This window comes from Exserohilum turcica, assembly GCF_000359705.1.
Source record: "Exserohilum turcica Et28A unplaced genomic scaffold SETTUscaffold_6, whole genome shotgun sequence".
NCBI lineage: Eukaryota > Fungi > Ascomycota > Dothideomycetes > Pleosporales > Pleosporaceae > Exserohilum > Exserohilum turcicum.
Genome location: NW_007360277.1, coordinates 744,381 through 756,743, shown reverse-complemented (window position 1 = coordinate 756,743; position 12,363 = coordinate 744,381). Strand labels below are relative to the sequence as shown.

The following is a 12,363-nucleotide window of genomic DNA, read 5'->3' as shown; positions in this document are numbered from 1 at the left end:
TTATTAATCTCTATTAGAAGTAATACTATCACTCTTTCGCGATTGACTAAGAAATCATATTACGCTGTTTCATCCTGGGGGGGGGGGGGGAATGAAGATGGCGACGTCACGATTATCCGTGTTTTTTTTGTTTTTTTTACAATACACACCAAGTACACATGGATAACTATAGTGGTTATATAGCGGGAATGCTAGGGTATAATTATAACAGAATCTGGGATTAAACACTATTTCAATAGATACTTAGGTTTGATGATAATCCCCCTTGCTATATTATGTTCTCACCTCCGGATATCAAAAAAAAAGAACAATAGAGGGGGTTGGTTGGTTGGTTGGTTGATAGACAAGGAACCAAGTCCGAAAAAAAGGGCCACCAGACTCCAAATCCATTCAATCAACAAGGGGGGGGAAGTTTCTTTCCACCCACATGCGCGCGGCTACAAACACCTACTTACCCTACTCAGGGTACGATAATAATAATAATTATAATAACAACAAAAAACGAAAAAGCCAAGATCCCCCGTAGCCGAGAAATACCCACTCCACGCCCACGCCCACGGACGCGAGTATTCCAAATTCTTCGAGTTGGCGAGCGGGCGTGATAAGGAAAAGGAGAAAGAAAGAGAAGAAGGGGGGGGGGGCGCTGGAGTGGGGGTCCTCGCCTCCACATTCAACCTCGCTAACACGTTGCAGTCGCAGTTGCAGTTGCGTGCTTGCATGGATGAACCACGACCACCGCCGGCTCGCTCGCTCGCTTGCTGACTGGCTTCCCACACCCTGATTCACTCCATAGATAATATGCAAGCCCTCCTGCCGTGCATATAGAATTAACCGAAATGAGCGCACCAGAAGCCCCCGTTTCCGCCCCCGCTGCGAACGCCCCGAACGCCCCGCCAAGCAGGATTAGCCGGGCCCAACTATTGCTGGCAGGACGCCCCGTTCCAATCTCACACTGTAGCCAAGATTTTTTTTGTCTCTCTTTGTCCCTCCTCTTTTGCCCTTGTGTTGAGAAAGTCTAAGAAGTGGGGAAACACGGAGTGACCAGGACAGGGAGCGGAGATTAACAATCAAACGGAGGGAAAGGGGATTGAGAAATAAAAATAAAAACGGGACTAAGATTCATACATCTATAATTCCACCCTTGGAAGAGAAGAAAACAAAAAGGGAACTATATAGCAACCCAGCACATGTTATAATAAAGAAATATATGTTCCCATTACTTGTTTTTGCGCCCACGCCAAGAGAGAGACGGACAGATAGATGAATCGGTGCATAAGAAAAGAAAAAAGCAAGTAGAGAAAAAAGAAGAAGAAGAATGATTTGGGGGCCATGCGAGAAGCGCGCTGCCATGCATGCCAGATGTCTAAACAAAAAAAAATATGTCCAATGTTGTAAGAACGCCGCTAGGGGATGCTCGTGCCGAGCTGTCCATATGCAATCGTCAAGATATGGTAACAGTGTTGTGCGAATGTGGGTTGGTGGATATCGAACCTGCCGACAACGTCCATGGGGAACCTCGGCATGCTTGTTAAATTATGTATGAGTTTGCTGAAGCGAGTGTGTTGTTGAGCCTTGTAGTGCCGTCTAACCAGGCCGTCTGAAGGCTTCGACGTTTAATGTGGGCGTCTCCACTTGTCGGTTCGATGGCACGCCTTCATTCTTTCTCCTATCGAAGAAGTTCTGGCATTCATGGCTGATAAAGGTCCATTCTGCGAGAGCGCGGCCGGCGTACGTACTCGATGTCACAGCAGCGCCCGTAGGCTGTGCGCTGGGGACAGGGTCGATGTTGATGCCCTTTTGCTGCAAGAGGGTTTGGGCCGGGGCTGGGAGCCGAGGGGGCTGGAGGCGCATATGCTGGTAGGTACCAAAGCGCTTATCGACCCATTCGAGAGAGAAACGGAAATGGTACGATCGGTGAGTGACTGGTGCCGGTGCCGGCGCTGGCGTTTCGGCAGCCGAAGTGTTGGAAGATGATTCGGTTGACGCATTAGTGCCATTAGTGCCCGTTGTCTTGCCAGCGTTTTCCTTGTCCTTAGCAGCGGGCCCAGGACTCTTTGATTTGGCATTCTGCTTGGAGCCTCCTCCAATGAGATTGCGAAAGATGCTCCATCTGCCTTTGCCCGAGTCCTCGTCCGGGAAATCGTTCGAGTCGGTCGACAAAGAAGATGCTGGCCGGGGTTCAGGTTCCGGGATGGGGTTACTTGTAAGAGAGGGCTTTCGCTGGTGGGGGTTTTGGACCACGCCGTCAAACGAGAGAAAAGGGCCGCTGTTGGCCACAATGGGATTATCATTACGTATAATGAGGAAGCGGCGGCCTGGTGCAGGATTGCAAGCCTGCGTCGACGGCCATACGGTTTGCTTGCGCTCGGCCTCTTCCTGAAGCCAGAGGTAGTGAGACCAGATTGTCCGGAGACGGTCGCTCAAAGCGCGCTTGATTGCTCTGCAAGCTCATTAGCATATCTACAGGGATCTAGCACGGCCTAAACTCACACTTCCGTCTCGGTTTCGGTGCCGTCGAAACGAGCGACTCGCCAGCAGATCAGCCGCATAAAGTAGGAGCGCACCATGGGGCACCAGTGGTTGAAACGGCTTTCGAAGAAATCGGGGTCCAGCAGAAAGTCGAGGCACAGCCCTTGTTTCCGTTGCTCGTCCATGGTCAGGGTGCCCCAACTGCTGTAGAGGAAAGCGTACAGCTTAATCTCGGTAGCAGTGTTGTGACTGGCCGCCATAGCTTTGAAGACTGAAAGCCAGAAAGTCCAGTCCATGACCGTGTGGTGGTTGCTGTCATGCTGCTCATAGCGGACCATGATGACCAGCGCCTCCTCGAGAAAATCGCAGAGCGTGTAGCAAGCATTGTTGTCGTAGATGGAAATCTTACGCGCCTGCGCTTGTAAGAGACGGGCAAAACTTTCGGCAAACATACTCCTGGCAATCTGAAGATGGGCGTTGCGCTCAGAGAGAAAGTCGCGTATTAACATTATGATTCGGTTTTCCTGCATCATGCGGGTAGCGTTTGCGGGTGGAATGGCAAGATTCGAGGCCGAGGCATCTGGTTCCAGGACATCATCAAAGGTGATGGGTGCCGCCGCCGTTGCCGACGCTTCTTCAGACAGCTGCTGCAGCACTGCATTCCTGTTGATGGTGGCGTCCAGATTGACGAGGAGCTGGGCGTGCACCATGATCAGGCCGGGCACACAGATGCGCTCCGCGTTAGAGGGCTCTGCAGGCAAAAAGTCGCTCATGAGGATGTGGAAGTGCTTGACAAAAACATAGAAAAGGTCGCTCTCGGCGCCCGACCAGCGCTTGGTCCACATTCCATACCAGTCAATATTGGCCATGGCAAGCGGCGGCAGGGTGGGCTTGTGCAGCTGGCGCATGAGCTTGTTGAGAGAAAGCAGTTTGAGCGAGTGAAGCATGGGCGGGAAAGAAGCCACGACTCGATCGGAGATGGTGTCCAATCGATCCAGCTTCGATACGCCCGACTCCTCCATGACCCGCTTCATCATATCGAGGGACGGGCTCCACAGACGCACTAGAACATCAGCCACCCCAGGACAAAAGCAGAAAGCATATGCACACGTCTTTCCACAGAAGGTGACCAGGCTGGCCGCGGCATTCCGCAAAGACATCTTTTCCACAACAAAAGCCATTTGCGACTGCAAGTTTTGGGTGAAAATGTTGCGCACGTTATGGTGGACCGACTCTGCAAGAAAGTCAGAATTAGTAGAAGCGTTAGAGCCAGTTATGGATGCACCCATGATCTCTTCACGGCCTGCAAGGGCACAGAAGGGAGAAGGGTACAGTCTCCACTCGGGCCTCTCCATAATGGCCGCGATGCCTTCCAAGATGACGGGACGATCGGTGCCCGAGATGGATTGATTGTTCCGTCCTGCAACGAGCTCCAGGAGACCGGTCCACCAGCCATTGAGTATGTTTACACGGCGATCGAGGTCTTCAGGCCTGAGCTTTTGGTCTAGAGGTTTCTGGGCATGTTGGCGGAGAAAGGGAAGGAGGGAAGTGCGGACAACATTTGCTTTGAGCGAACTGGATTTGGATTGGAATCTGGTCATCTGTTAGCCGGGAAGCGTGGCATTGAGGGAAGAGGGGAGTCGTGCTTTCGCAGGTCCGCGTCGAGGCTTCTGAATGCATTCCATAGTTCGTCCTTCTTACGTGGCTCAGTCTTGACGCCTTTTAATTTTTCGGCGGAAGGGTTGCGTGGCAGCGGAGGAACCACGTGTGTTGGGCTCACTGGCGTCTGGTTTTGGGGATAATGAGGCAGCTGCTCCGTCGAAAACGACTTGGGCATCGAGGGCAGGTTGGAGGTGCTGGCAGAGGTGCTGAAGATGCCGCTGCGGCGCTTGTTCTTCTTGAGGGATGGCGGCTGCTGGATTTCCTCGTGCACCGTGTCCCTCGCCTCCGACTCTTCTGGGATGCTTGTCGGGCCCTGGGTCGTCTTCTGCTTGGGCACATCGGCGGCGGGCTGGGGCTTCCTGGCCGGCGACTCCTTCTTCTTGAGCTTCTTCTCCTTTCCGGGCGACGTTGACTCGCGGTGGTTCTGGGGCTGGCCAATGACCCACGACTTTCTGCGCAGGGTCAGCGAGCGCGCGGGCGAGCTCGAGGGCGAGTCTGCCTGCTTGACGGCCTCGGTGCGGCCGCGGTCTGGCTTGGGCTCGGCGGAGGGATCTCTGCTCCTGGTGAAGGGCAGGAAGCGGGACGAGCGACGCGAGGGGATTGCTACTCGTAACTGGGGCATCTGGACACCGGGCAGCTCGGGGGCTTCTTCTGACGAGGGACTGGAGCCGCCCGAATGGCTCTCCGAGGTTCTCTCCTCGCTCCTGGCGCGGTCGGCATCATCCTCGGAGCCAGCTCTGAGTTCGGCGACGGGCGAGGCGTTGTCGAGATCCTTCACCTGGGGAAAGTATGTGTACGAGGCGGCCTTGGGCAGCTGAGCGCGTTCTGGCTCCTGGGGGAGCGGGGGGGCCGCGTCAGACGAGGGCTTGTGCCTGCCGCGGATGGCATTGGTGAGCGAGTAGTGGCTGCGAGGAGCCGGGGCGACGGCGATGGGCATGGCGGAGCAGAGGCTGGCGGCGGCGGTGGAGGAGGTGGCCGGGGTCGGAGCAGCGGCGGCCGGGCCCGTGGTTAGGAGTAGGCGGAGGCGGACAGGGAGGCAGAGAGGGAGGCGGGAGGCGGGAGGCGGAGGAGGAGAGGAGGAGAGGAGGAGGAGGAGGAGGAGGAAGAGGAGGAGGAAGCGGTCGTCACGCGTCGGAGTCGTTCTCGTCGACAGCCTACGGGCTCATGGCGGTGGATGCGGACTGGGACGGGCGGCGTCGGCGGCGGCGGCGGCGGCGGCGGCGGACGGAGTCAATGGGGGCGAGGTGCTTGCGGGAGCGACGTCACAGATGGAGGCTGTGATACCGGGGGGGTGGCAGGCAGAGAGGGCGCGGGCGTGGGCTTATGGGCGGCGGGTCGGGGGCGGTGGTGCGGTGTCTTGTGGGGGAGCGGTTGGTATACCCAAGGAAAGCTGTTCAGTAGCGACCGGCAGACAAGCATTCGGGTTTGAGAGAGCGTCCAAGCACCAGCACGCTCTGCTGGGGGCAGGTTGAGCTATTACTTTGACGCTGCGCAGGCAGATGGGTTGGGGGCTAGCAGGGATCATGGGCAGATCGCGTCGGAGCGATGGTTCTATATTAAAAACGGGCGCATTTCTGGTGTCATCTGCCAGTCGTCTACTGCTACGGATGCGCCGTTTCTTTGCGCTGCCACTGCGCCGGCTGCCTCGTCTGCAGGCGTTGCGGGCAGAGCGCGAGCACGAGCACGAGCGCGAGCACAGGCGCGGCGGTGATGTTATATCGTGTGTCCGCCACCATCCCCTGCCATGCCATGCACGCACTGCCTGCATCGACGACGCCCTTCCCGCCTCGCCTCACATCACACACCACTCCGCACCATATGCCCGCCCCCCATGCTGCTTATGCTGCTCATGCTGCTGCCCATGCTGCTGCTGCGGCTGCTGCTGCTGCTGCTGCTGCGGCTGTTGCACCAGTACTTGGCCGTGGTCAGTGTGCCCCCCTCCACGCTCCCCTACTGACTTGCAGCCGACCCGCCGAACCACCTTGTTTTTTCGCGACGTGAACAGCGAACACTGCAATCTCTGAAGGGCCTGACACGTTGCGCGCGCCCCCGCCCGCCTCTCGCCCCGTTTCAGCCAATTCACCTCGTTGCCCCGGCCGCGTCGCCGCTCGCAAACGCCCCTCTGCCTGCTGCGCGACAGCTGCCGGTAGCGCAGGGCTCCTAAACCCCTCCTTGCATGGCAGAAAAATTCATCGATGGCCATGGCCATGGTACGCCAGTATTGCACTAGTCGGGCAATATGCATTGGATGCCGTGCACGCGGCGGACGCCAGCCGCAATTGGCTTCAACCCTCACACCTGCACCCACGCTCTCAGCCTGTTCGTCCGACTTTCCGACCACGAGTAGCCACCTCCGCCCAGCACATACACTCACCCACCACGCTTATCTGAGTGGCTGTTGCTCGCTGTTGCCGTCGCATGCACCCTCACTCGCCCCATGTACCATGTATCCATGGACGCCTATGCACACCTATGCTGCTCCATACAGCCGCATCGAGTCAGTCGCCGCGCCTGCCTGGCCATGCCGTAGCGTCGTCGAGTATCGCTGTCGTGGACGCGCGTGTTGATCAGAACAACATTTCCGCACAACCAGCACATCGCCTGCCATGCACCTCGCCCGCCTTATCACGCCTGGTCTGGCCTGCCCAAAAGCAATCTCTGCCTCGCCCGAAACACTGATACCGTCAGCCTTCCCGATTGCTGTATCCCGACCATGCACTACGCTTGCTTCTCTCGTGTCAGCCCTTCGCATGCATGCTGGTGCGCACAAAAAGTACCTTTTTTCTCTTTCAACAACTTTAGGGGGCCCGCCCAGTCTGTGCTCACCCTCATCTGCTTGTCCGTCTGTGTCTGTGTAGAGCCCGGCCCGCGTGCATGTGTCGCGGGATATTTACATCATCAAAGTGTAGATCCGTCTCGCGCGTTGGGAGAGGGGCGACAAAGTGGCTGATAGGTTAGCCTACACTCGGTCCTCCCATGATGCACGTACAACCAATATCCTCATACCTCGGCCGTGCGGCATGCCTGTGCCAGGGCCACACTGCTGCTTTACCCCAGAGCTGCCCCCGTCACTCACAGCCAAGCCGCATAGCTTATCACAATGTTCAACCCAAGTGGTGCGTCACGTGATGTGCAGGTTCCCAGACAATGCGTCCAATAGCTCGGCTTCGCCTTTGCCCAGTAGTATTGACACTGCCGCTAGTATTTTGATACATGTAGCCCTTCAGCCCAGCAGTCTGCCTCTAGTGCGTGGCACCGGCAGTCGTGATGCTCTCGTCCTCCTCCTCGAACCAGTCCTCCTGCGGCAGCACCTCGCCGCCCTCGGACGCTGCGCCCTCCACCTCAACAGCCTGTGTCTCGTATGCCTTGAGCTCGCTTGCAATGTCCGTCTCCTCGGGCGACGCGGGGGCCTTGGGCATCGAGAACTTCTTGACCTGGCCCTCGGCGTCCGAGGCCTTGACTTGCGGCACCTTGTAGTTCTTCAGCTCGCGGAGGTACAGGTCCTGCACCAGGTCGGCTGCGGCACCAATTGGGTCAGTACTGTCGCAATCTCGAGCGTGCTGGGATGAATCACCTGATCGGACGGCCGTGGGGGTGATGAAGGTGCGGCGAGCAACGCACCCAGGTTGCTGCCGGGCGACGCGGACGAGCGCCTGGCGCTGTGGCGGGTCAGTACGTATCCAGCTTCCGCAATTGAGAGCAGCGTACCGAGGCCCTGATGGATTGCGCAATCATTGTGTTGTGGTGTCGGGGGTGAGGAGCTGGCAATGGGAGCTACAAGGTGAAGGTCGATGTCGATGATGGGGAAAAACCGTGGTCCGCCGCAGCTTGAGCCGCCGCCGCATTCGGCCTAGCCCCGGGTTTCGCGCCAAGCCTCGCAGTCGGCTGCCTGTCTTCGCAACCCATAAGGTTTCCTCGCTGTTCCCTCTCTCTCCAGTCTCTGACCACCACACTCGTTTCCCTGCAACCCGTGCCCAAAAGCAGCCCTCAAGTGTCGGTCTCGCGAGCGCCCTAGCTAGAATCCAGAATACAAGTCTTGAACCACTCGCCCTTGCTGAAAGAAAAGAAAACAAGACAACATGTCTTACGCACCCGATGGTCGCCTGCTGTCGCCTGGAGAGGTCTACGAGGCGGCGCCCGTGCAGGTCAAGGACGACGAGTGGCAAGAAGACCTGAATGTTGCTTTGATCTGCCCCGACTGCAAGGAAAACCCGCCCAATCTCGTAGAAGAGTTCAGTGCCGGCGATACCATCTGCGGCTCCTGCGGTCGCGTCCTGGCAGACCGCATCATCGATACCCGCTCGGAATGGAGAACCTTCTCCAACGACGGCAAGTGCGCCCTTGCCTTTGACCAGTGAGGCCGCCATGCTGACTTTGTATTGTTGCTTTGCAGACCAGGGTAACGATGATCCGTCGCGTATTGGAGATGCCGCGAATCCTCTTCTGCACGGCTCGCAGCTGCAAACGGAAATCGGCTTCGGCGACGGCGGCATGAGGGTGCGTGATCTCTCGAGGGCACACAACAAGAGCAACCACGACAAGGTCAACAAGGCGCTGCAAGCCGCCTACGGCCAGATCACCGCGCTCTGCGACAGCCAGAACATCAGCAGGCCCACGGCCGAGACGGCAAAGATGCTCTACAAGATGACCGACGACGCGAAGCTGTTCAAGGGCAAATCCCAGGACGCCATCATTGCTGGCTGCATCTTCATAGCCTGCCGAAAGCACGACCAGCAGCGAAGCTTCCGCGAGATTTTCAAAATGACAAACGTGTCCAAGAAGGAGGTTGGGCGCACCTTCAAGGTCCTCGAGGCTTTCATCCAAAAGTCACAGAACAGTGGTCCCTCGGTTGCTGGTAACGGCGCAGTCATCGACACGGTCAATCTGCTCAACCAAAAGGGTGGCACCACGGCTACAAGCGCCGCCAGCCTCATGCCTCGTGCCTGTGCCAAGCTGGCTTTGGGCACGCAGGTGCAAATGGTGGCCGAAGAGTGTGCCGACCAAGTCGCCCACTATGGTGTCGCCGCGGGACGATCGCCTTTGTCTATTGCCGGTGCTTGTCTCTACTTGGTTTCACATCTCATGGGCCAGCCCAAGTCGCCCAAGGAGATTGGTCTCGCCGTCGAGGTCAGCGACGGCACCATTCGCACCGCCTACAAGCTCATGCACATGGAGCAGGACAAGATCATCAAGGAAGAGTGGATTGCAAAGGGTGGTGACCGTTCCAGGATTCCTGCAGCCTAGTTTTCTGGTTTGTTTTTGACTTTACTACAGCGATGGTGTTTAAGGTCTTTCATTTTTTTTCTTTCTAGGGGTTACCTTTTTGCTTCTTTCATTTTCCTCCATACCTCACAAGTCTGTTTCAAAAATCACACACACGCACACACAAGACATGGGAAAGAGAGGGGCGTTACTTTTCTCAAGTCGTGTTTTACATCTTCTTTTCTCTCTTTTTTTCCTTCTCTTTTTCTTTTTCTCCTTCTAATTTTTGTACCTTCTTCTATCCTATTTCATCATTATTTTCCTCTTCCTTTTTTTTCCCCCTATCACAAATATGTTTACAAGACTGAGAGACAGATACACACACACACACACACACACACACAGAGAGAGAGAGAGAGAGTGTGTGTGTGTGTGTGAGTGAGAGAGAGAGAGAGGTGAGAAACTGCAAAAGACATGAAGACATGATACCCAACCCCACAGTTATGCAGGCTTTGGAACAAAAAATTGTAGTTACGGCGTTTGCATGCGGTGATGTGTTACTTAGATTCAGAAAGAAAGAAAGAAAGAAACAAAGAAACAAAGAAACAAAGAACAAAAAACCTACAAATATGAATGCGTTGCTATTCATTTCCAAGTCTACGTGCAATGTGTCAACGTGGTGAAGCTGATGATTACCTTGATTGTGCTCGTCTAATAATCTAACCAAGTTTGTCTACAATACCAAGTCGTAATATACCTAGAAATAAAGCCCCCGTGAAAAACAAAAACGAGTGCTAAGAGTAGAGGGAATTACTACAACACGCCGTCACCACCACTACCGCCGCCGCAGCAGCAGCAGCTCTATCCTCGCATAATTCAACCTCAACACTGCAGCAGCATACGGCCTCTCATCCACTCGCCAAACTTGCCCTCAGCAACACTCTTACTAAATGCCACCCAAAACGCTTGTTTCTCACTGACAGGCCTCGCACACCGCTCCACCAGCGCCTTGACAGTGATATCCCGCAGGCCCCTGATCGCCATGACCTGCTCCGCCCACTCGAGATCCACACCGCCAAAGTCGCTGCGCCCACCAAGCCACTCGTTCTTCATGCGAAGCATCGTGTCAAAGTCTGACGGCGTCATGGGCGTAATGGCTTCCCACGCTTCGTCTGGCTTGCCCGCAATCGTCTGCAGCTGCAGCGTGCTAAGCTGCATGGCTGGCGCGCCCTCCTCCATGGACGTGTTTGCGGCGGCGGCGGCGGCGAGATAGGCGCACATTTCTGCCCATTCTGCACGATCGAATTCTTTTGCGTACGGCAGCGCCTTCTTAGTCAGACTGAGATGTCGGACCGACGCTCGGCTCCGCGGCGTCAGGTCAGAAAGAAAAGGCACCACGGCCTCGACGCTCATGTGGAAGCTAAACGTATATGTCGAGTAGAGGATCTTGCTCGCTTCGGCGTGGATTTGCGAGTTGATGCACATGAGAGACGGGACCGTGTAGCGTAAATGGGCAGTATAGGGCGAGAGGAGGACGCGGTACGTCGTCGGTGCCGTTGTTGTAAGAAAGGGTCCTTGTCAGTCTATGTTAGTAGGGGTCCATTGCCTGGCTAGGGTTCGACTTACCAGTTCTGACGTGATAGGTACTCCTCTTCCTCCATGTCCTTGCACCATGCCCTCCCAGCCAAGGATCGACTGTGCGTACGCTCAGGGTGAACGGGTCATTGTTGGTGTCCTCGGAAAAGTACGTGTGGAAATCGGGTATCAGATTCGCAACCGATGTACCGCGTCCAGCGCAGGGTGTCTTCGAGGGTAGTAGGAGGTATTCGTAGATCATCAGGCGAATCTCCAGGGGTAACCGGAGAAGCGACGATGCTGGAAGACGCCCATCTACTAGTGAAGTTGCAGTCATGATGAGGATTTGCCTGAAGCCAAAAGTTTGGTGTAATTTTACGCGGTCGAGGCGTGTGAGATGCCGCAAAATGTGTCGGTGTACGTCTGGGTGATATGGAATTGTCTGGAAAAAGCAGAGTCACTGGCTTCCCCGGCGCTTCGACCAGTCAATCAATTAGTACGCTGCCTCCTGTGACTATGACGTGGCTCGAATGCTTCGCAGCTTTATAGACAAAAGCAAGCAGAGCAAGATGATCGACCCCGGACACCCGCACAATCAACACGAGAAAAAAAATGGAACACGAAAAAATCGGCGCGTATGTAGAAGGGCGCGCCATTTTGTTTATTAGGTCCACCAACCATCAAGGTGTCGTACGTTGTGCTTATCGACACCGCGACTAGATTACTGCAAATAAACTCCGGCAGTACCGTGTTGACCAGGGTCTTGGCCGAGGCCGCTTTGCCGTTCAGAGGAAAGGCGGCTCAGTAATCTATACGCAATGTGGTATAGCCGAGGATCTGGAGCTGCAGTAGTTTGCCGATGCGTGCTTGAAGGGGGACGGCATGCTGAGAATGCTATCGATAAGGTAGAAAGCGGTGAGGACCACGTCGGCGCAGATTTGGCAATGTCGATGCTCTTGTTAGCAACCGGCTGAGTCTGAATAGTAAGCTGGGACGTGGCAATTGTTGACATTTTCCTGCCTCGGATGCCGAGGTTCGCACCAGCATAGCGTTTGTCAGACTCACTTTGATAGACATGATGGAAAACTTCGCGCGAATGACGAAATCCCAGGGCCGTGCGAGCAAGCAGCGCATCAGAAAGGCTCCGGATAACGTGAAAATCACGTCGGGTGTCTGTCGGAATAAGCGCCATTGCGTGGTTGGCTTCTATCGGCCCTTTCCATTGTGACTCGGGAGACATGCCCTGGCCTGCTCACATTGTGTCATAGCGCACCCGTGGGCACCGTGGTCAGGAAAAGTCAGATCCAGGGCGGGGCGGTGACGGCTGTGGCTGCGCAGCCGTTCTGAGGGCATCGGACTGGGTGAAGCGGGTGCTGGGTGGAAAAAATCGTGAATGTCCAGTTGGTGTTTGGTTAGGTCGTCGGCCTCCCCACCCAAACAGGTACGTACCTGCAT

General features: G+C 55.7%; 5 protein-coding genes across 5 annotated transcripts; 1 reads left to right on the top strand and 4 right to left on the bottom strand.

Annotated features, from left to right (window-relative positions):
* Positions 1–1,464: 1,464 nt before the first annotated feature.
* SETTUDRAFT_121069 (uncharacterized protein) lies at positions 1,465–5,068 on the bottom strand (the record flags this gene model as incomplete). Its single annotated transcript, XM_008031515.1, has 3 exons — positions 1,465–2,440; positions 2,491–4,070; positions 4,187–5,068. 3 exons carry the CDS (start codon positions 5,066–5,068, stop codon positions 1,585–1,587), a joined length of 3,318 nt encoding a protein of 1,105 aa, XP_008029706.1. The 3' UTR covers positions 1,465–1,584.
* A 2,198-nt stretch (positions 5,069–7,266) lies between these two features.
* On the bottom strand, positions 7,267–7,894 carry SETTUDRAFT_165095 (uncharacterized protein). The gene is made up of 3 exons (XM_008031514.1): positions 7,840–7,894; positions 7,706–7,790; positions 7,267–7,648 (listed from the first exon to the last, which is right to left on the bottom strand). Exons 1-3 carry the CDS (start codon positions 7,864–7,866, stop codon positions 7,374–7,376), a joined length of 387 nt encoding a protein of 128 aa, XP_008029705.1. The 5' UTR covers positions 7,867–7,894; the 3' UTR covers positions 7,267–7,373.
* Positions 7,895–8,107: 213 nt separating this feature from the next.
* On the top strand, positions 8,108–9,674 carry SETTUDRAFT_165094 (uncharacterized protein). Its single transcript, XM_008031513.1, has 2 exons — positions 8,108–8,460; positions 8,525–9,674. Exons 1-2 carry the CDS (start codon positions 8,211–8,213, stop codon positions 9,373–9,375), a joined length of 1,101 nt encoding a protein of 366 aa, XP_008029704.1. The 5' UTR covers positions 8,108–8,210; the 3' UTR covers positions 9,376–9,674.
* Positions 9,675–10,046: 372 nt separating this feature from the next.
* SETTUDRAFT_140843 (uncharacterized protein) lies at positions 10,047–11,489 on the bottom strand. The gene is made up of 2 exons (XM_008031512.1): positions 10,960–11,489; positions 10,047–10,907 (listed from the first exon to the last, which is right to left on the bottom strand). The coding sequence occupies exons 1-2, from the start codon at positions 11,243–11,245 to the stop codon at positions 10,216–10,218; spliced, it is 978 nt and encodes a 325-aa protein (XP_008029703.1). The 5' UTR covers positions 11,246–11,489; the 3' UTR covers positions 10,047–10,215.
* A 140-nt stretch (positions 11,490–11,629) lies between these two features.
* On the bottom strand, positions 11,630–12,148 carry SETTUDRAFT_34164 (uncharacterized protein; the record flags this gene model as incomplete). The annotated part of the gene is made up of 1 exon (XM_008031243.1): positions 11,630–12,148. The coding sequence occupies one exon, from the start codon at positions 12,146–12,148 to the stop codon at positions 11,630–11,632; it is 519 nt and encodes a 172-aa protein (XP_008029434.1).
* Positions 12,149–12,363: the final 215 nt, after the last annotated feature.

What these genes read in the sequence shown, in the direction of transcription:
- SETTUDRAFT_165095 (XM_008031514.1), bottom strand. Translation starts at nt 7,866, where the DNA reads ATGATTGCGCAATCCATCAGGGCCTCG. An exon ending in CGCAATCCATCAGGGCCTCG is followed by an intron (nt 7,791 to 7,839) that starts GTACGCTGCTCT and finishes GACCCGCCACAG; the next exon opens with CGCCAGGCGCTCGTCCGCGT. An exon ending in CCCCACGGCCGTCCGATCAG is followed by an intron (nt 7,649 to 7,705) that starts GTGATTCATCCC and finishes TTGGTGCCGCAG; the next exon opens with CCGACCTGGTGCAGGACCTG.
- SETTUDRAFT_165094 (XM_008031513.1), top strand. Translation starts at nt 8,211, where the DNA reads ATGTCTTACGCACCCGATGGTCGCCTGCTGTCGCCTGGAGAGGTCTAC. An exon ending in GAGAACCTTCTCCAACGACG is followed by an intron (nt 8,461 to 8,524) that starts GCAAGTGCGCCC and finishes GTTGCTTTGCAG; the next exon opens with ACCAGGGTAACGATGATCCG.
- SETTUDRAFT_140843 (XM_008031512.1), bottom strand. Translation starts at nt 11,245, where the DNA reads ATGACTGCAACTTCACTAGTAGATGGGCGTCTTCCAGCATCGTCGCTT. An exon ending in TACCTATCACGTCAGAACTG is followed by an intron (nt 10,908 to 10,959) that starts GTAAGTCGAACC and finishes TAGACTGACAAG; the next exon opens with GACCCTTTCTTACAACAACG.